This window comes from Peromyscus leucopus, chromosome 4, assembly GCF_004664715.2.
Source record: "Peromyscus leucopus breed LL Stock chromosome 4, UCI_PerLeu_2.1, whole genome shotgun sequence".
Taxonomy (NCBI): domain Eukaryota; kingdom Metazoa; phylum Chordata; class Mammalia; order Rodentia; family Cricetidae; genus Peromyscus; species Peromyscus leucopus.
Window position 1 is genome coordinate 14,350,778 of NC_051066.1, and position 20,589 is coordinate 14,371,366.

The following is a 20,589-nucleotide window of genomic DNA, read 5'->3' on the forward strand; positions in this document are numbered from 1 at the left end:
CCCAGAAATCCACGTGCCTCTCCTTCCTCAGTGCTGGGATTAGAAGGGTGCACCACCATGCCCAGCTGTTTTACATGGGTTTAGGGGATCAAATTCAAATCCTCTTATCTGTGTGGCAAGCACTTTACCAAGTAAGACATTTTAAAATCTGTGCTATGTTTTGCTTTTTTGGAGGAGAAGTGGGATTTAAAATATTTTACTTTATTTTTTGATTTAATATGTGGAGAGGTAATGTGCACATGAGTGAGGGGGCCAGCAGAGTTAAGAGGTGGTGAATCCCCTGGAGCTAGAGTTTCAGACACTTGTGAGCCACCTGATGTGGGTGCTGGGAATTGAACTCAGGTCCTCTGGAAGAGCAGCAATCGTTCTTAACCACTGAGCGATCTCTCCACCCCTTGTTTTGTCTTTTTTGCAAACAAGTAAGTTCTCATTGCTTGCCAAATCTGGCCCTAAACTTGCCCTCCTTCTGCCTCAGCCTCCTATAAGCTGGGATTACAGGGATACACCCTAGGCCTGGCCTATTTTATGTTCACCGAGCTCCTCTGTAAGGGCACTATGCCAGGATGACAAGAAACCACAGCGGTGCCCTTGGCAGCCTGTGCCGAGTCACTGGGGTGAACAGTGTTTGCAGCACTGATCTTGTGTACTCCAGAGTGCCTAGGAAGTACAAGGAAATCAGGGCTGGCGAGATCCTGAGAAGCCAGGGAGCCACTGCTTCCCAGATGGGTGGTGTGGTGAACCCAGACTTCAACCTCTAGGATGGACAGCAAATTCCTGTGGTCTACACCCCAGCTCCTTAAAAGGCTAAGTGCCTGAGTTAGCAACAGTGAAAGACTTCTGGCGATGCCATGACCAGGAAATCAAACCCGAACACATCAGGATAGGTTTGTTGTGTCGTGTGACCCCACCGCAGCCTTGGTTCTGAACACACATGTACTCTTTGCACCTTACACCATACCGCACCAGTAAACTATGCCTGAACCAGCTCAGATTCCAGACCATCACATGTTATGAACTGCAGGGGGGTTGGAGTACATGCAAAATTTTCTGCTCCTAAAGAAACAGAATTTCAGAAAACACTTTCTGTATTTTTCTACATTTTCAACATGAAGTATCAAAATGGTATATCTTTTGAGAACTGTACCTTAAAATGTTTGACTTTTAAAATTACTCTGTGAGTTTCTGACTTGAATTTTTTCTTTTTCTTTTTCTTTTTTTTCTTTTTTTTTTTGGTTTTTCGAGACAGGGTTTCTCTGCGTAGCTTTGCTCCTTTCCTGGAGCTCACTTGGTAGCCCAGGCTGGCCTCGAACTCACAGAGATCCACCTGGCTCTGCCTCCCCTAGTGCTGGGATTAAAGGCGTGCACCACCACTGCCCGGCTTTGAATTATTTTCATTGCAAAAATTTTTTCCTTTTTTTGAATGTCAAATACTTTTTCTGTTTGCTTTTATTTTTTAAGAAAATGTTTTCATTCATTTTGTATACCAATCAAAGATCTCCCTCTTCCCTCCTCCCACCTCCCCAGCCTCCCCCTCCCAACCCATCCCCCACTTCCCCCAACAAGAAGACAAGGCCTCCCATGGGGAGGCACATCCAGTAGAGGCAAGTCCAAGCCCTTCTTCCTGCTCAAGGCTGCACGAGGTGTCCCATCATAGGTAGTGAGCTCTAAAAAGTCCCCTCATGCACCAGGGATAGATTCTAACCACACCACCAGGGGCCCCCCAAGCAGATCAAGCTACACAACTGTCTCGCCATGCAGAGGGCCTAGCCCAGTCCCATGCAGGCTCCACAGCCAATTGATCCAACTTTCATGAGTTCCCTCTAGTCTGGTTTGGTCGTCCCTGCCTGTTTTCCCATCATGATCCTGATGCACTTGCTCATAGAATCCCTCTTCTCTCTCTTTGATTGGACTCCTGGAGCTCTGTCTAGAGATTGGTTATGGATCTCTGCATCTGCTTTCACCAGACATTGGAGAAAAGTTCTGTGATGACAGTTAGGGTATTCACTGGTCTGATCACTGAGGTAAGCCAGTTCAGTTCAGGCACCCTCTCCACTATTTCTAGTAGCCCAGGCTGGGGCCATCCTTGGGGATTCCTGGCAACCTCCCTAACACTGGGTTTCTCTCTATCCCCATGATGTCTCCCTCTATCATGGTGTCTCTTTCATTGCTTTCCCCCTCCCTCCCTGTTCCAGTTCAACCATCCCAATCCCTTATGTTCTCATCCCCTATCCCCTACCCTCCATTGCCCACCCCTCATCCCCAGTTTACTCATGGAGATCTCATCTATTTCCCCTTCCCAGAGTGATCCATGCATCCCTCTTTGGGTCTTCCTTGTTAGGTAGCTTCTCTGGAGTTGTGGATTGTTGTCTAGTTATCCTTTGCTTTACTTCTCGTATCCACTTATGAGTGAGTACATGCCATGTTTGTCCTTCTGAGTCTGGGTTACCTCACTCAGGATGATATTTTCTAGTTCCATCCATTTGCCTGCAAACCTCATGATATCATTGTTTTTCTCTGCTGAGTAGTACTCCATTGTTTATATGTACCACATTTTCTTAATCCATTCTTCAGTCAAGGGCCATCTAGGTTGTTTCCAGGTTCTGGCTATTATGAATAATGCTGCTATGAATATAGTTGATCATGTGTCCTTGTGGTATGATTGAGCATTCCTTGGGTATATGCCCAAGAGTAGTATGGCTGGGTCTCAAGGTAGATTGCTTTCCAATTTTCTGAGAAACCGCCATACTGATTTTCAAAGTGGCTGTACCAGTTTGCACTCCCGCCAACAGTGGAGGAGTGTTCCTCTTGCTTCACATCCTCTCCAACATAAGCTGTCTTCAGTGTTTTTGATCTTAGCTATTTTGACAGTGTAAGATGATATCTCAGAGTCATTTTGATTTGCATCTCCTTGATGACTAAGGATGCTGAACAATTCCTTAAATGTCTTTTGGCCATTTGAAATTCTTCCTTTGAGAATTCTCTGTTTAGCTCTGTAGCCCATTTTTTAATTGGATTGTTTATTATTTTGATGTCTAGTTTCTTTAAAATTCTTTATATATTTATAAATCAGCCCTCTGTCAAGTGTGGGGTTAGTTAAGATCTCTTTCCATTCTGTAGGCTATTGTTTTGTCTTATTTACCATGTCCTTTGCCTTATAGAAGCTTCTCAGTTTCAGGAGGTCCCATTTGTTATTTATTGTTTTCAGTGTCTGTGCTGCTGGTGTTATATTTAGGATGTGGTCTCCTGTGCCAATGTTTTCAAGACTACTTCCTACTTTCTTGTCTATCAGGTTCAGTGTGAGGTCTTTGATCCACTTGGACTTGAGTTTTGTGCATGGCGATAGATATTAATCTATTTGCAATCTTCTACATGTTGACATCCAGTTATGCTCATGGCTTAATATCCCATCATTCCTGTGTGCTCATGGCTTGGAATCCCATCTGGTTCTGTTGGTCTCTGTTTTGTTCTGAGCTGATGCCACATTATTTTCAGCCTCCTTTCTCTACATTATGGTGAAAGGGTGGATCTCTATGCACTGCTTTTCTTTTTAAAACTTTTCAAAATTTTTATGCCTCCCTGGAAACTTCAGATTCACTTTGCCGTTTAGGAAGAATTCCTTCCTAGAACTGTTGTAGAATAAAGTTCTCTGAGCAAAACAGCAGCCATCTTCATCAGATCAGCTGCTACTGGCAAGGGTCCATCACAGTTGGGCTTGTTGACTATTGACATTTCCTCATAGAAGGGAATTTGTACCCAAATTCTGTCCTGATTGTATATCCTCAGGGTCTTGAGAGCTGCTAGAGTGTATGGAAGGGGTAGTTAATTGAGAGGACCTCCATTTATGGAGCTATGGGAAGCCATCATCCATACTGGGTAAAGACTTTCCAATGCAGCTTCTTTGGGGTCACCCAGGCTTCTAAGTAAGCCAAATAAACTCACCAGTTCCCCAGCTGACCTTAGGTTTGCCACTGGTACCCTGTGAGGAGTGGGTAGATCTTCAGTCTCCCTCAGGGAGGAGTGCTTGTAACCAGACACTGAATTCCTCTGTGTGTAGAGCAACTTGGGGCTTATTAAATATTTATCGTATTGTGAGAAATAAGCCGTTATGGCCCAGTTTCAGTATGCTTAGAGCTCATGAGAGTTACAGATAAAAGGAAGCTCTCGGCCCCTCTCCCTTCCAGCTAGTAGCTGGCGCTTGTCTCAGAGAGCTGGGAAGTTGCAGGCAGCCTGCTGCATGACTGAGTCCACAATCAGAAAAGGGGGCAGCCTCAAGCCCTGCGGTATTCATTAGGTAAGATTTGTGTCCTGAGCCAATAGGATGGGGAATCTGGGAAGGAGTGAGGGTATTCCAGAAGAGTGTGACAAGAGCGTCAGTCTATGGGTAAAGAGGGCAGGGTTTCTTGTGATGAGAGACTTTAAAACATTTCCTCAGGCTGGAGAGATGGCTCACTGCTTAAGATTACTTGCTGCTCTTGCAGAGGACCTGAGTTCGACTCAGGACCCATGTTGGGGGATCACAACCATCTGTTCTATAGTTCCAGCTCTAGGGGATCTGAAACTCTCTTCTAGATTCCTATGGTACTGCTCTCTCTCTCTCTCTCTCTCTCTCTCTCTCTCTCTCTCTCTCTCTCTCTCTCTCTCTCTCACACACACACACACACACACACACACACACACACAACCCCAGAAATAAAACCAAAACCAGCCACTGTCCCCTGCCACACCAGCACGTCAGCTGTGGTGATTTAAGTAAGAATGGTCGCCAGGGCTTGTGTACATAAATGTTTGTCACTAGGGAGTGGAACTGCTTGAAAGGATCAGGAGGATTAGGAGGCGTGGACTTGTTGGAGGAAGTGTGTCACTGGGGCGGGCTTTGAGATTTCAAAAGCCTACACCAGGCCCAGCTTCTCTCTCTGCCTCTCTGTCCTTGTGGATTGGGATGTAGCTCTCAGCTACTATACCAGTGCCGTGCCTGACTGATTCCCATCGTGATGATAATGGACGAAGTCTCTGAAATTGTAAGCAAGCCTCAAATGCTTTCTTTTACAGCAGTTGACTTGGTCGTGGTGTCTTTTCACAGCGATAGAACAGGGACTAAGACACCAGCTATGCATTTTGAACCCATTCTCCATGCTGGAGTTCCCTCTTACAGAGTAGTATATGAAAATAACTGCTCACTTCCACCAGTCTCTTTGTTTATTACAGAGTGAGGGACACGTTTCCAAAAACATTGAAGGTTACACAGGAATGTCACATCTCTACGTATTCAAGTTACTTTTTTTTTTTTTTGCCTGCAACCAAAGATGGATAGAAGCCAGATCTTGAGCATGCTGGGCAAGCACCCTGTCCCTGGACCACTCTTCATCCCCTAAGTAAATTTTCTGTGCCCAAGAATGGGGCATTTTCTGTAAGGACACCTAGATTTGCTCACTTTCTTTCAAGTTCATAGCTCTTAAGCCTCCGGGGAACCTTGGGGGTCCCTTTGTGTTGTTTGACGGGACTTGGTTACCACCAAGAGGAAGGGGGTGGGGGAGGACCAGGCAGGCAGGGGTCCAGGCTCCAGGCCCCTAGGGGCTGCACAGGGGCTTCCTGAGCTTCTGGCCATGGTAAGAAGGGGAGCTGAATCAGCAGAGGGTGAAGGGGCCCAGGTGGGAGGAAGCCTCAAGCAGTGGCCTCATCTAGGTCCTTATGTGGAGGACACTTGTCTGTGGAGAGGAAGAGAAAGGGTCTCCACTTGATTGCCTTCAAATCAGTCAGTCAAGAAACCAATCACAAGAGGAAAATGTTGAGTCCCCAAGAGTGCCCTGCCTCCTGCCCTTCAGCCCCCATGATGGCCACATCCTACCATAGCCTGTGTGCTCGGGTAGAAGCTCATCCCTGCCCCCACCCCACATCCTCAGCATGTTCTCCCTTCCAGGGAGCCTTGGGTTTCTCTTAGGACACCCTTCCTGGCCTCTGCACATGCAAGGAGGCCCCCACAGCCTCTGTTCCTGACGAACGGCTCCATCACAGCCTTGTTCGTCCTCTGCCGATGTCTTCTCAGGTGTGACCTGAACCTGTCTTGTTCCACAGACGTGGCTGTGTGTTTGTTGATCAATTAAATGACACCCTGAGTGATGGTGCCAAAGGGCTGGGTGCTGGGGTCAGGAGACTCCGAGATCTAGACCACACCCAGGCCCTCTTCCTAACTGTGCCTCTTTCCCTTACTCTGTTCTATCTCTGAGCCACATCCATGGCATAGAGTCAGGGAGCACCCTCATCACTGTGTCTCAAGGTACCACCTGAAGCCTGGCAGGGGAAGCATCTCGCACAGGTCTGGCCAGAAGAGCAACATCATGAAGGCTGCTCTTGTTATTGCATAATGGAGTGGATAAGAAAGGGAGGCACTCCTTCAAGAGCTGCAGAGCAGCTGGAGGGCAGCTCTTACCAGCTGTGTTGAAGATGGGGGCCTTTTGAAGGTGGAATCTCTCTACAAACACCAGGTACTTCCCCAGCCACGTAGGGTCCACAAGCATTCTTCTCGCTGAAATTAGAGGGCTAACAGTGAGGATAAAGCTCTCTGAGCTCTCAGTTCTCCTGGATAAACAAGAGGGAGCAGAGCCCCAGCAGGGTACAGGGACCCTGACCAGCAGCTGCCTGACACTGGTCTCCTGAGCTGCAGGGTGTAGGCTGGGGTTGGTCGGATCACAGTGCCACCTCCCAGGTTACCTCCCAGACCCAGCATCTCCCTCTCCCAGTGATCACAACAGTCCCTTCGCTGTCTCTTCTAAAAGCATGTCTGGGGCAACCAATGTGACCCAGTTGGTGGAGCCCATGCCCAGGATGCAGAAGCTGTGAGGCCCATCCCCCACACAGAAAAAAAGAAAGGGGTGGGGGCAGGGAACAGGTCTGATTCTAGCAGTCTAATGCCCTTCTAACAAACAGTCGAGGCCTGCGTCCTCCACCTGAAGACCCCAGAGAGTCCCAACCTCCCACCTGCGCTCACACCTGTGTCGCCCCCCATCGCCCCCACCACCCCGATCCTTCTCAGAGCTCAAGGCTCTTGGCTACCTTCAGTGTCACCCAAGATGCAACCGCTGCTTGACACCCCCTCATAAACCCCTCAGGCCCTTCTCCCCTGATACTTTCCTTTTGGGAAACCTGAGAGGACCCAGTTGCTACTAACCCCAGGACAGCACCAGACGGCAGCAGACACTCGAGTGGGCAGAATAAGAGAGTGCGTGAAAAAGTATATGGTACCTGTGTGGTGGAATGCCTGGTGGCAGCTTTGAGCCATCATGAAACTCCCCTTTCCGAAAGAAAGTCTCCAGTCAGACTAGGGAGTGACCAGCGCCTACCCAGAGGACCCAGACACAGCAGCCGGCACTGGGGAGAGCCGTCGCCTACCCAGAAGTGCCCACAGGTTGATGACTTCGTTGTCCTCCAAGCGTACATAAAGAATGAGGTGGTTGTAGTCGGTGCTGACGAAATGGACGTGCATGCTACCCTCCTCAACTGTGGAGAACCGGGTGCGACACATAATGCCTCTGCCCTTTGTCCCCAGGACTCCACCTCCCCACAGAGAACGTGACGCTCCTGAGAGGGTGGACAGCCTGCCCAAAGCTGGTCGCTCCTCCAGGTGTTGGGCTCTGTGACGGGTATCGGGACTCCCCATCTGGACCTCCCCCATCAGCACAGCACCCATGTTCCCCATGAAGTACTCACAGGTTCCTTGGTACTGGCCCGGGAGTCCCGTTGGGTGGACGGTAACATTCAGTCCTGTGCATATTCCTTCTCCTCTAGAAAGAAGGGACATTTCTAGACACTTCTGCTTGAGAGTGTGGCTGGCTCAGGGCACAGAGAAACATTGGAGGTGACCCTGGTGGAGAGCCCTGAAGTTCTCCCCGATTCCCAGTTCCCAGTGTTTGGGAGCAACCTTCATTAGGGCTAGACAGAGGGTGTTGGCGCCAGGTGCTGGCCCCTGGTAGTAGTGGAAAGGGGTACGACTCATAGTGGGTGGATGATGATCCTATTCAGCATGGATGAAACCAGGCTTCCAGAAGAGGTTGAGGCCAGACTGCCCTCTGAGAGTTGGGTCTTGGGGTCACTGACTTGCTTGTCTCTGACTGTTCTTATTCTATACAGACAAAGCTCATGTTTCATGGGGCCCAACCTGGTCTTGGACTCATTACATAGCTAAGGATGACCTTAAACTCCTGGTCATCCCACTTCTACATCACAAATGCTGGAGTTAAAGATCTGTGCCACTAAGCTCAGGAAACTTCACCACTTTTAAATAACAAGGACTGCACAATCTAGAACCAAACTTGGGATTCCCTCCATGGCCACAGTCTGGACCATATGGTCTGCATCTTGGAGGGCATGTCAGTCAGGCCTGGCAGCTGACTATGTGCCTTTTCTGCCAGCTCTTTATCTTAAGCCTTGGGGGCACACACTTTGCAAGCTATAGCCTCAGCCTGGCATAGTACCACGGTCCCTCTGGCCACCCACGCTAACCCCTCACGGCTCTGGGCAAGAGATAATAAGAGTTACATTACCACAGGCACTCACTTCTCAAACAGCACAAAGTCCACATCCCCACTGTCTCTGGTCCCAATGGAGTAGAGAGAAAGCCTCAGGGGGTCAGTGGGCAAGACCAGGTCCCTGTGGCTAGTGGCCAGCTGGATGGTAAGCCAACGTCCTTCCACCTGCGGGAGTGTGGGCATGGGGACCAGAGAGATGGCTAGTATTGAGCTTCTGGTCTCAATGTACAAATGATAAAGCTCTAAGCCTGGTCAGTGGATGGCAAACATGTCCAGGATGTTCACTGGCCAACCCTGGCCCCCAATATCAGTGAACTTCTAGGGGTCCTGGGTCAGAGTACAAGCTGTGACTTCCTACTTGGAAATATTTGCTTCCATCCTCTTCCAGCTTTCCTCTCCTCTCTGTCCCCTTCTCCAATGCCCCCTGTCTTCCTCAGTGCCCCCCTCATCCATCCTATCCTCGTCTGAGCTCTGCTCCCCTGAGTCATCATGGCTTGGAACCCCTCCCACTAACACTCCCACTACCCACTGTCCCCACATCTGATTCTGGGCACCAAGACCCAGAGATGGACAGGCGGGGGCAGGAGACCAGGACGCACTTTGTCACCCTAGTGGGGACCCGTCATCTCGGCTCTGGCTCTGTTTCCACAGCCGAGGCTCTACAGCCTCCGAGCCTGCTCTTGGACCACCAGTTAATGACTGGTCCTGGAAAGTCAGGCTACCTCAGCACACTCGCAGTGTGACGCTGTGCCCAGTCCTCATCCCAGCACTGAGTCTGGGCCTGGCCATGATGCTTACCTTACGTGAATCAAAGTCTGGCTGCACTGGCACCTCTTCCAGATTCTTCTGGGCCAGGTTTATGTTGAAAGCCAAGAACAGGAGCCATCCCCTCGCCAATGTCATGGCCGAGAGCAGCAGGTCCCAGGAGCTCCGCGTCTCCAAGAACACGTGAAGTAGCCCACTTCTCCTAAGCAGTTGCTGACCCGCCTTGCTGCCCCCAACCCTGCACACTCCAGGCTTCCCTAGGACTGAGCCAGAGCTCGGTGCCACTCAAGTCAGTGAGACAGAAACACGGTGAGCCTGTTGGGGCGGCTTAACCACATTGCAAGTCTGTCCTAGGAGTCCAGGGAGAGGTTGCTGGTTCGGCTCCAGAAGACCATAGGCACGTCTGTTACTCTCTCAGGGTGTTGCCATTTGTCCCTAGGTCCGCCATCTTCTGGGTGTGTCCATCCACAAGAGCGTGAGTGGAAGGACTCGCCTACACCCTTGCTCACCTCACACTTCCCTGGGTGTGACCGGAGCACAGGTACATACAGACAGTCTCCCTGGGCAGCACTTGAGGAGTGTGAGTGCCCTGCTGGTGTGGGCTGTTACTGTACCTGTTTACTATGAACGTCTCTCACCAATGCTCTCTTCCAGCCTCATGGCCGCTCTGCCCCATGGATCCAGGACAGTGTGGGGCGGCCACCTTTCTAGTGCCTTCCTTTGCTTTAGGAAGTCAGACCCCAGGTTAGCTCATGCCAAATGTGACCCCTTCCTCTGCGCTGTCTCCTTCTCTGGCCTTGACCCGGGCCTTTGACCTCTTTTGTTCTGCGGGGACCTGGCTCGGGGACACTCTGGAGAACTGAGCACAGGGGCCAGCTCCATCTTTGGGTTTGGTGCGGGAATAGCTTGTCACTGGGTAGCCAGAGGTCCAGCTTGCCACTGGCGTTGAGTTAGCTGACATCAGCCAGAACTTGCCTGCTCCTTAGCTTCTTGATTAAGTTGACTTACAGCCAGTGACTTCTAAGGCAGGAAACAGTCAGTTGTCGGGGAAGGTCAGAAGCCCTGCCAGGGAGGGCCTGGCCTACCCTGTATGATCTTTCTGTCTATGCATAGCTCCCTTGGGTGAGGTCCTAGCCTCCACTCCTGGTCACAGACACAATGACTCAGGACTTGAGAGACCTCATGACGTGTCCTTCATATCCTAAAGGACAAAAATCCCTGCCCATGGCTGACCTGGCCTTCACTGTTCCTGTAGTAAGAGCTGGTCCAGGTTCTGGGAAAGGAGGGTGGGTAAGGACTCTAGGAAGGTGGCATGCCAACTCCTTCCCCTCCTTGGGCCATTCAGGTTTACCTGCTCCAGAATTCCCTGAGGCCCTCAGAGCCCAGCTGCTGCCCTGGGCATGAGATTTCTACCTGGGGACACCATCCCTGCCCCATTCTGTCAGAAACTAGGTGGATACCACACCCCCTGCGGGAGGTCCCTGTGGACTTTGGGTACAGATGAGAAGGAACCAGAGGCCATGAGCAGATGCTGAGTTCATTTATTACATGGGGAAGGGTAGGTCGGAGTTGACGGACAGTCGGGAGTTGATGATCAAAAGCAACAAGAGAGGAAGGCCATGGACAAGGCTGACTCTTGGGTGGCACAGACCTGGACCTGGGGAAGGCATATGCCCTGTGGCTGATCTCAGGAACTGCCATAACCTAGGGAAACACAAGGCTCCAGGTCAGTGTCCTGAAGTCTCTCTCTGTCCCTTCCTCTCAGGGCCCAGCCTCCTCCCTCCCATCACCCTGCTGTCCATATCCTGGGCCTTGCACACCCAGGGGAGCAACATGATTGACCAAGCTCTCCATCAGGGCCATGTTCCTCCAAGTTCACCAAGCCCTGGGCCCTTGTCCCCACCTTGGGGTTTGATTGCTAGGGCCGTGGTTTTAAGGGACCTATGGAGTCTCTCCACACGTTGTACTGCTATGGTGGACATGGATTAACAGGGCTCACTCTGCGCTCTTCGGGATGTGAAGAGGCAGTCTGGGAAGCTAGGAGACAGAATTGAGGGAAGAGCCTGGATCCAGGAGGCCCCTGGGAAGGGAAGTGCTGCTTTGATCAGCAAAGCTCTGCAAGGGTATGTGCAGAGCAGGGCTTTCAGACAAAGCATGGGGTGAGCAGGGCTGGCATAGAAGCCGTCAGGAATAGAGTGTGTGCCGAGGGACGCATGCATGCACACACACAAGATGTGTGCCGGGGTACATGTACGTGCACCCCAGAACCCTGGAGAGAGCCTGAGTCTTCCTGAGCCCACCTGGTGTTCTAATTCAGGCTGTGCCCTGGGTGCAGCATCCTTCACAATCCCTGGCTGCTGTGCTCGAGGGTTATACTTTGCAGGATGTTCCCTGGAAAAGTCTAGCTGCTAGAATATGGGTGATGAAGACAGGAAGGAGTCTAATCACCTACAGACCTCAGGATCGACATCTTGTTGTGGACCAAAGAGGAAGTAGAGGTCAGAGTTCATCATGTGAGTTCCCTTCTCCCTCCAATGCCTCAGATCAGCCCTAGCTTGGCTAAGCCCCAGGCAGACATCTCATCGGCCATCCCCTTAATACGTCCTACAGCGTAGATTTCCAAAGGAGTCCCAGACATCAAAGCTACTGTGGCTGGGGTCCCACAGAGAAGAAGTTGTAGGAAGGGAGGCTTACGTTTCGAGGAAACGTCCACAATGTTGCTTGGTAAGATGCCTCTTCTGGCTGTTTGCCTCCTATAGTGTGCCATCCCAAGCTTGCCTTCTTCCTGAGTCCTGCCTGCAGTCAGCAGGATTGAAAGCACAGTTGAGCAAAGAGACCCGTAGGGAGGGTACGTGGGGTAGGGAGAGCAGCCCCACCCTCTCCGCCCTCCCCGCCCTCCCTCCCCGCCTCTCCAGCTAGGGCTCCCGTTATTCCCTGCAGTCTTGCGGCTGTAAGTGGGAAGGCACGCACCATGGAGCTCCACCACGATGAGGGGCTTTCCGTCCCTCTGGTTTTCCAAGTCTATGATGACAAATTTCTCAGTAACAGCCACAAAAGTCAGATAGTTTTTGCCGTGGTCTATGACAAGAAACCAAATGGTCATGAAGCCCGCCGGGGCCCTTGTGTCTCCTGGTACCCTGCACCTCCCCAGCTGGCACAGCCTGACTCCACCCACCTCCACATGTTCAGCCCACAGTAGTCAGCAGAGGCCAGTGGCACAAAGCCCACCAGGCAGCCATTCTCCTGCCTCTGCCTCTCTGTTAGTCTTTCTCTGGCTCTGCTTCCCCCCAGCTCTCTTCCCCTGTCTCCCCCTGACTCTCTGGGTCTCTTTCTGGGGAAGGCATGTCCAACGAAGGGAAGGGGCTCCAGAGACCCCCCTCTCTGTCTTTCCTGTTATCTGGACTCCTGGGGTGACCCCCAACACTGTCTTGGGTTTCTTTAACCTGAGCAACATCTGTTGCAAAGGGAAACCCTTGCACAACACTCCAGAGCTGCAGCTGGGGGAGGGCTCCTGAGTCCCCTCTGCCTCCCACGCTCTGTGCTGGGTCCCTAGGAGGGGTTTCAAGAGGGTTGTGGGAGCCCTGGGGACCCAAGAGAACACCGTTTGGGGCACTCTTCTTGGATTTTTGAATTCCTGAAGACACAGGTGCTAGGTGTGTGTGGTTAACCATCCCTGAGCTTCCTGACCAGTCACGTCTGCACTCTGGCAGCTCATCACACCCCACCCGAGCTACCATGCTACCCAGGGAGGGAGCCACAGCTACTTCCACTCACACTCAAAGGTGTAGCGTCCGGGGGTGTCAGTCTTCTCTGCCACGTAGAATTCCTTCATGTACTTCCCATCTTTTCTAAGAGGAAAATAACCTTCCTGAGCCACGTTCCAGGGGCTGGGTCCTATAAGGTCACCTGGTTCACCCAGAGGGAGCTCTGGAGGCTGGGCAACCCCCAGGGAGCAGCCCAGAGGATCAGTATCATCGGGGTCCTCTCAGGGTCTGAGCCCTGAAGAGCTTGGAATCTGGGAGGTAGTGGAGAGGATGGGGCCCTGCCCAATCTGATCAAAAGTCTGAGCATGGCAGACTACCTGTGGAAGTAGCTGACATTCAGGTTGCCGTTATCCAGGAGAGCAATACCAGTCATGAAGCACTCATAAGCGCCTTCTTCCTCAACGACGGACCGGTCATTGGAAGCCAGCTCGAGGGTTTCCCAGGGTCCTATCACCTGCAGAGTAAGGTTCTATGCTGGCCACAGAGTCCTGGGGAGCCAGCTCCCTGGACAGTGGGTCATAGCAGGGAGGAGCCAGGCATGTCCTGCAGTGGGTGGTGTAGAGCATAGACCTCATCTCATCTCCTATTGTGTGCCAAGAAGAAGCCTTGGGAACTACAGACTCTCCTCCACCCCCACCCCCAGTCAGACAGGCCAGCACAGTATATCCATTGTCCATGGACAATGCTGATAGAATGTACTGGCTTTCTATTCTCCAGATCCCTGAAGAGAGATGACGCCCTCTATCATATGAGGGCCTCAAGGTCTCTGTGCAATAAGACACATAGTAGAGGGCCTGGTTACCCTGTCTCTACTATGTTGTCCCTAGGTTCAGGCTCCTCCTGGGGCCTGGCCAGCTGCAGTATGGCTTTCATGTGGCTCAAACTCCAGGGGACCTGGCAGAGTGTCCCTGAGCTCCTGGCCTCAAGTAGAATGCCTTCCTTTGGTGCTCATTGCTGTGAGTTGCTGTCAAGACACCGCAAGGTGATGGAGACCTGGGAAATACTGGAGATATGGGGTGGCTCCCTGCCCTACTCAGAGACCCCAGAGCGTCACCTGCTCGGGGCTGAAGCCCGGCTGCACGGGAACCTGGCTTTGGTCCTGCAGGGTCCAGGCCAGGCCCAGGCCCACAGACAGCAACAGTAGAAGCTTCATTCCTCTGCTGTGTCTTCCTGGGATGACTGCTCAGGATGTGGGTGCACAGAGGCCCCAGCTGGCTGCATATATACTGTTTGGAGGCAGGAACTCCTTCTACGCCAGCCCCACCCACAGGAACCAACAAATTTAGGAGAGCATGGAATTCAGAGGAGGACTCTGTCTGCCCTTCCCATCTGAAGCTACAAGATGCTTCCATTGAAAGGTCAGGGTGCAGGCCAGGACATTATGTGGCTTGGCTTCTGGACTGAAATACCTTTGTAGGTAGGCCTGTGATACCTTAGACCTGGCACCTCATTGGCCTAGAGAGATAGCCAAGGGCCAAGCCCTAAGTCTCAGCAGGTGAAGGCTGGGTAGGGTATACGTGTTCTTCTAGAGAGAGGTCATGGCTTCACTGGACTCTTAAGGTCAGCGCCCTCGGACTGAGCCACCATGGGGCACGGGGCCTGCCCTTTTGCCCACAAGGTCTTGTTCCTTGCTTTTTAGCCTCTAACCTGAGCGACTTATTATTGCCTTGGGATCATATGTAAATGTTGACCCCTGAGGGAGATGGGCCAGGTCACTCTGTGACATGGTGGTGGAGCAGCCGAGTCTGGCTGTGCCATGTGCTTAGAAAAGGGTCAGTCTTCATGACGACCCTACTGACAGCTACAGCCTTCCCTCTCTGCAAGATGTCCCAGGTTCTAGGAGGTGCCATGAGGTACAGAAGCCAGGGTTTCAGACACAAACAGTGCTGAGCCGTGGGGAGGTTACCCCTCAGGGTACCCCCTGTGCCCCTTCCCATGTGCTCATGGAAGCCCCTGTGGCAGAGGCTTCCCTGCTTTCTCAGCCCCAGCTCCAGTATTGGACAAGAAATCAGGCTATTCAGCAAGCGAGACTAAAGGGATTATGGCTCTGAAGGTCAGAGCCATAATTGATCACACGTGGAAGGGCTCAAAGCCATGCACTTGGGGGTTGGCAAGGAGATCTGAGTTCCTAGCTCCAGATGGCAGGCCTTTCCCTCCTTTGCTGACAGAAAGGCCAAGGTAGACCAGGGGCACTCCAGGGGTCTCGGTGGAAGGCACCCTGTGCTCCATGGTGAAACCCGGGGGCTCCAAGAGATTGTTGCTCTCTGACTCAGGCTTTTCTGTCATTCAGCTGTTGCTGCTTAGATCAGGTGGTGTATGTGTGTGCACATGCATGTGTGCATGTACACGAGTTCATGGTTGTATATATCACAAGCGAGTGTACATGTATTTGTGCAATATGATTGTGAGCCTGTGATCCTATGCACTTTACACCTGTAAGTGTGCTTACATGTGAGAGAAGGCACGCATATGTGTACACACATGTACACATGTCAACACTTTTTTGCTTGGTAAGCGTGTTCACATGCCTGCAATTGCCTCTATCAGGAATTTACAATTCTTGGAATGTTGTGGAAATTCCCAGGATCACCTTGGGACATCAAGGACTTGTTCTCGGAATATGCCCTCTCTAGGATCCACCCAAGTGGGGCCAGTGTTGGCTCCAGGGATATAGTAGAGATCTGCGGGCTGAGCCCACTGAGACAGGAACCAGCAAAAGAGGCATGGGGTAGGGTGAAGCTGTAACATTATGAAGGACCCAGGTGAGACAGATGTCACTCTTCAAACCTTAGACACCAATGAGGAGCTTCCAGCAGGAGTGCTGTGGGAGGGGCCATGTTCATCCAGTTGTTGAATGCAGGACACAGAATTTCTGCATGAAGAAGTCCCACAGTGGGCAGTGTCCATCACAGACTTGGTGTCAGCCCGTCTGCTCCTGGACACAGGTCAGGCACCCGTGAGATGGCAGCTGGTGAGGTTCATGGCGCCTTCAGAAACGTACAGCTCTTCTTGGGGTTCCCACATAGCCTCATTTGACAGGATCTGGGGCTATATTCAGCTCCTGCTTCTGAGTGAGGTGAGTGAGGCAAAGGGGTCAGAAGAACCCTAGGGAATGGGCGAGCACAGGCAAGCATCCAGGCCCTGCAAGCACTGCCAGGTGGGTCCCCAGGGTATGCAGTGAAACGCGGAGAAGGTGCATGTCACTCTGTAAGATCACAGTTGCAGGCTGCGTCAGGTCCTTGTGTCCATTTGTCCATGGCAGTGAGAAGCTCTGGGCCTGCTCAGACCACACCCTGAGCCATTTCTCTCCTGTGGCTACCAGAGGATGTCAAGGTCCATCTCCCGGTCACAGGTTATTATGAGCCTTCCTCTCATGTGTCTGAGCATGACATCACAGTCACATCCCACCATCGAGAAGACTGGAAGACCAACTCATGGGATACCCTTACCTTGGGCCTAGCCCCCAGAGTACCACCAGAAACCTCTGCCGCTGCCTGCCTTCCAGGAACAGAGCGACCCCCCCCCCCCATAGCCAGGGTGGGCCCTGAGGCCCCGATGGAATTCCCATTCTTGTAGCTCAGAAACTTCCTGTGTCTGAGGGTTCCAGGACTGGACACTTGTCCTATAAGGCAGGTATGGTGGACAGGCAGCCTCAGAGCTTTGAGGAAACCTGTTGTGGCTGGTTCTTCGTCTCTGAACTATGAGCTGGCTTTTTTTTTTTTTTTTAAATGACATTCACTGTGCTTTACTGGGAGGCTTAGTGGACCCAGTCAGGAACTTCAGGCTCAGTGGTGGCCAAGACAAACTGGGAGGCATCTGGCTTAGTTCCTGGAGCTCACAGGGATTACTGAAAAGTTTCCATATCCAGATATTAAGCCTCTCCACCAATGCAGTAATCCAAATCAAACTGAACTAAGAAAAAGTCCAGGTTTAGTGAGTAAACTGCTCCTGGATGATTTTTTGGCCCCCAGAGAGGAGACAGGGAGAAGAGACCGAAAAACCACATGGCCTTTCTTGCATGTGAGAGAAAGGGCATGTGAGGGGGGGGCAGTTTAAATACCCTGCAGGTGTGGTCTTGAACATCTTGGGGGAGGAGCCGCCATTTTGTAGGTTTTCTGAGACGAGACAGGGTTTGGAGAGGGGAGGGAGGGGGAACTGAGGTGGAGCTTCCATCTGAACATCCACTTTCTAGGTGCCCTTGAACAGTGTTTTAGACCTTGGAAAGGTACCCTTGGAAAGGTTCCCTTGGGAAGGTGTGTGTGTTCCTGCCTGTGGCCTTCAGGGTCTGGATCAGTCCTGCTGTTGAGTCTTTTCCCATGGTTCTCTTGGCTGTGAGTCACACAGAGAAGTGCAAGACAGGCTAAGGACTATTAACAGGCTAAGGACTGGGGAGCCTGAACCAGCTTCTTGAAGAAGAGGACTCAGTCTCTATCTGCCACATGGCCACCTGGGGACATGAGGGATTAACTACTTAGAGGCTGTCATGTTAGACTCTCGCTGCTGCTCAGACCATAATACCTTGCAGCAGCCAGAGTCTAACATTGCAGCTGCCTGTCCCCTTTCAAGATATCACCAGGCGGCCTACAAAAACATTGTCTGGGAGTCTTTTGCTAACAAGCTTTCTGGGGCCAGGATCTCTCACCAGGGTATTGGTGGCCACACATCCTGGTCCCCACTCCGTTTCTTGCCACTTCAGAGCCCATTGTAGGGGGCTGCAGCTGAGCCAGCTGGAGGAGGCCGTGGGGGACACCCCGGTTTAGAACAAGTGGCTCAGATTCTGCTCCTATTGGCTGATCCCACGTCTGGCTCACTTGAGAACCGTGGGCCTCCCCTTTGGCTACACAGCCGGGTTTATAAGGATGACGTAGTGAGGCTCCAGTGTTTTCCCGGTGCCCGCACCTCAGCTTCAGGGGCACAGTGATGACTCGTCTCTTGCCCTTGTGGTCACCACCCTCTGTTGGTTGGGTCTGCTAAGTAATTAGGTCCATGAAGCTTCAAGACACAGAACCTGCCTCAAGGGGCTGTGCCTACCTCTGGAAAGGGGCCCAGGGGAATACCTGAGTCCCTCCCAGTTGGGGAATCAGGGGGCAGGACATGGGGCAAGGGCACCCAGAGTGTGTATTTGGAACTATGGCTTCCCTTCATAGCTTATCACAAAGTTGGAGGGGAGGGAAGTATTCATACTGAAGCAAGAGGTGGCTCCGGGCCAGTGATTATACACTACTTTCCCAAAAACCTATGGAGGAAGTGATTGTAATTAGTACTCCAGAGAGGGGAAAGGAAGGAAGAAACAGGAGAGAAAGGAGGGGAAAGGGAAGCAAAGGAAGAGGACGAAGCTGAATAGAAGTGTGACAAAACTGGCCAATACCCGAGATGATCATAGCTAAGAGAACAGACTAGAGGTCGTGGATGATTATGGGGAGAGATTATGAATGGTGAGTGAGAAAGGGGCTGTAAGGAAAACAGATTCTGAAAGGATTTCATTTTAAATCCAAAGACAGAGGCAGCAAAATGCCTGTAGCCTTGCTGCTTTTTCCCACGATCAGCCCACGAGGTCCTCACTGGTGAGAAACGTCCGTGAAATCGCCCCCCCCAAGGGTGGACGTAGCCATATCACACTAAGGAGAGGACTAATGAGTCCACTGAGAGAGAAATCCAGGAAGGTTCTGAAACCTGATCAACACTGGACATCCACTGAGCCTGAGACAGGAAAAGGGGGAAGAAAACTCCCAGAGAGCAAGGAGAAAACACGCAGAATTCCCAGTGATGGGCCTGAAGCGTAATGTGTCTAAGTGTCCACGTTTGTCTGATCAGATGGGGTCCACCCATCTGCCCGTTTGCCTATCCATCCATTTATCCATCCCCCTAATTACCCATCCACTTACCTTACATCCACTCACCCTCCCATCCATTCATTCACTACTGGCTACCCTCCACTCTCTCATTCACCAATCCCCCATCCACCTTCACCCATCCACCCACTAAATGACTGAGCTACGTGGGATGGAGATTATTGTGACTCTGTGGTCACACCAGCGTTTTCCCTAATGACATCAAGAGTCCGGTGTTTTGCCCATTACCATTCATAGAGGATCTTAAAACAGCAAAATTTCTTCCAAACAATGGCTGTGATCTCTGAGGGTTTTAGAAGATTATGTAATTTGTCGTATGTTACCATGAATGTGGGTTTGGGGGACCCCATCAATGTTGATGGAACTCTGTACTGTCTCTTACTAAGACTCCCTCACACTGGGCAGGAAGGTGCCATACTGTCCCATGGGAAGTGACTGCCCGGGCACCACGCAGACCTCCTTCTCTACCAGGCAGAAGTCTGTAAAACACAAGAGAGGAGCTGGCTGCCCTCTGCCCCCAGCTCTGATCAGGAGCCCTGAGTTCAGACCAGGGTCTGACCCCAGCACAGCTCCGTTGTCCGATGCTCACCTCTTCTTGGGTAGTCTGGTCATTTGTTGCTCTTTGTCCTGCTGACCCTCCTTAGAATGTGCTGTGTGGAGATGCAGGCTCAGCCCTGGAACCCACACACGGTCTTCATGGCTGCTCAGCCCTCCGGCCTTCTGAGTCTGTTTAACTCATGAGGGAGGCCTTGGGGCAGCCTCCCCACACACAGGCTCTAGCCATCTGCACTGGAGACCTGACCACACTGTTTTGCTTGGGCCTCGTGGTTAGACAGAGATAACCTGTAGAATGCTATCAGTGTGGGAGGTGCTGCCCCAGGTCCTGGAGCCAAGAGCTGCTGTGTTCCTGCCCACTTCAGGCCCAGGCCTTGTTCCCACAAGAAACAGTTTCCTGGACCAGCCCATCCTCAGACCTTCCAACTCCAGGCACAGCTTTCAGGCCCCTTCTAGACTCTTTCCTGGATTACCAGGCAGCATTCCGTATCTATCCACAAGTGTGGTCATGTGAGTGTGTGTGTATATATATATACATATATATGTGTGTGTATGTGTGTATGTCTATGTATCTGTAATCTGTATGTTCACATCTGTGCATCAGCATGCTCACACGTGTCTGTATGCATATATGTCTGTGTTCCCATGTTTATATGTCTATATGTGTGTGTGTGCCTCTGTATGTGCACATGTGTCTGTGTACACCACCCATCTGTAATGTCAGTTTTCTGAAAATTGCCAAAAAGCTGGTGTTTCAAAACAACAGGTTGAAGCTGGACGGTGGTGGCACACGCCTTTAACCCCAGCACCCAGGAGGCAGAGCCAGGCGGATCTCTGTGAGTTCGAGGCCAGCCTGGTCTCCAAAGCGAGTTCCAGGAAAGGCGAAAGCTACACAGAGAAACCCTGTCTTGAAAAACCAAAAAACAAAACAAAACAGGTTGATTGTCCAACACTGCAGTGGGGACTCCCTGCCAATGGGGGACACTGAGCATGTCCTCCTCAGGGAGACTGTATGAACCCTTGCAGTTTGTATTAGAGACCTGCTGTGTCATGTGGTGGCCTTGGGAGACTGGCCATCCCCATCAGGAACAGTGTACCTTGGACTGGGGAGGTTTGAGCAGGAGGGTGAAT

The 20,589-nt window shown here is 51.6% G+C and overlaps 2 protein-coding genes across 2 annotated transcripts; both read right to left on the reverse strand.

Moving 5' to 3' along the window:
- Positions 1–5,181: 5,181 nt before the first annotated feature.
- LOC119087749 (lipocalin) lies at positions 5,182–9,816 on the reverse strand. The gene is made up of 6 exons (XM_037204368.1): positions 9,321–9,816; positions 8,551–8,687; positions 7,705–7,778; positions 7,387–7,494; positions 6,428–6,523; positions 5,182–5,705 (listed from the first exon to the last, which is right to left on the reverse strand). The coding sequence occupies exons 1-6, from the start codon at positions 9,423–9,425 to the stop codon at positions 5,662–5,664; spliced, it is 564 nt and encodes a 187-aa protein (XP_037060263.1). The 5' UTR covers positions 9,426–9,816; the 3' UTR covers positions 5,182–5,661.
- Positions 9,817–10,817: 1,001 nt separating this feature from the next.
- Positions 10,818–14,222, reverse strand: LOC114692850 (trichosurin). The gene is made up of 6 exons (XM_028868873.2): positions 14,106–14,222; positions 13,369–13,505; positions 13,062–13,135; positions 12,258–12,365; positions 11,982–12,083; positions 10,818–10,991 (listed from the first exon to the last, which is right to left on the reverse strand). Exons 1-6 carry the CDS (start codon positions 14,202–14,204, stop codon positions 10,975–10,977), a joined length of 537 nt encoding a protein of 178 aa, XP_028724706.1. The 5' UTR covers positions 14,205–14,222; the 3' UTR covers positions 10,818–10,974.
- Positions 14,223–20,589: the final 6,367 nt, after the last annotated feature.

Excerpts from the sequence above, each read along its gene's own strand:
- LOC119087749 (XM_037204368.1), bottom strand. The coding sequence starts at position 9,425 with ATGACATTGGCGAGGGGATGGCTCCTGTTCTTGGCTTTCAACATAAAC. Across the intron at positions 7,779-8,550 it reads GACTTTGTGCTGTTTGAGAA|AGGAGAAGGAATATGCACAG; the intron begins GTGAGTGCCTGT and ends CCTTCTTTCTAG. Across the intron at positions 7,495-7,704 it reads GGGCCAGTACCAAGGAACCT|TTGAGGAGGGTAGCATGCAC; the intron begins GTGAGTACTTCA and ends GGTTCTCCACAG.
- LOC114692850 (XM_028868873.2), bottom strand. The coding sequence starts at position 14,204 with ATGAAGCTTCTACTGTTGCTGTCTGTGGGCCTGGGCCTGGCCTGGACC. Across the intron at positions 13,136-13,368 it reads AATGTCAGCTACTTCCACAG|AAAAGATGGGAAGTACATGA; the intron begins GTAGTCTGCCAT and ends TTTTCCTCTTAG. Across the intron at positions 12,366-13,061 it reads CGGACGCTACACCTTTGAGT|ACCACGGCAAAAACTATCTG; the intron begins GTGAGTGGAAGT and ends TTCTTGTCATAG.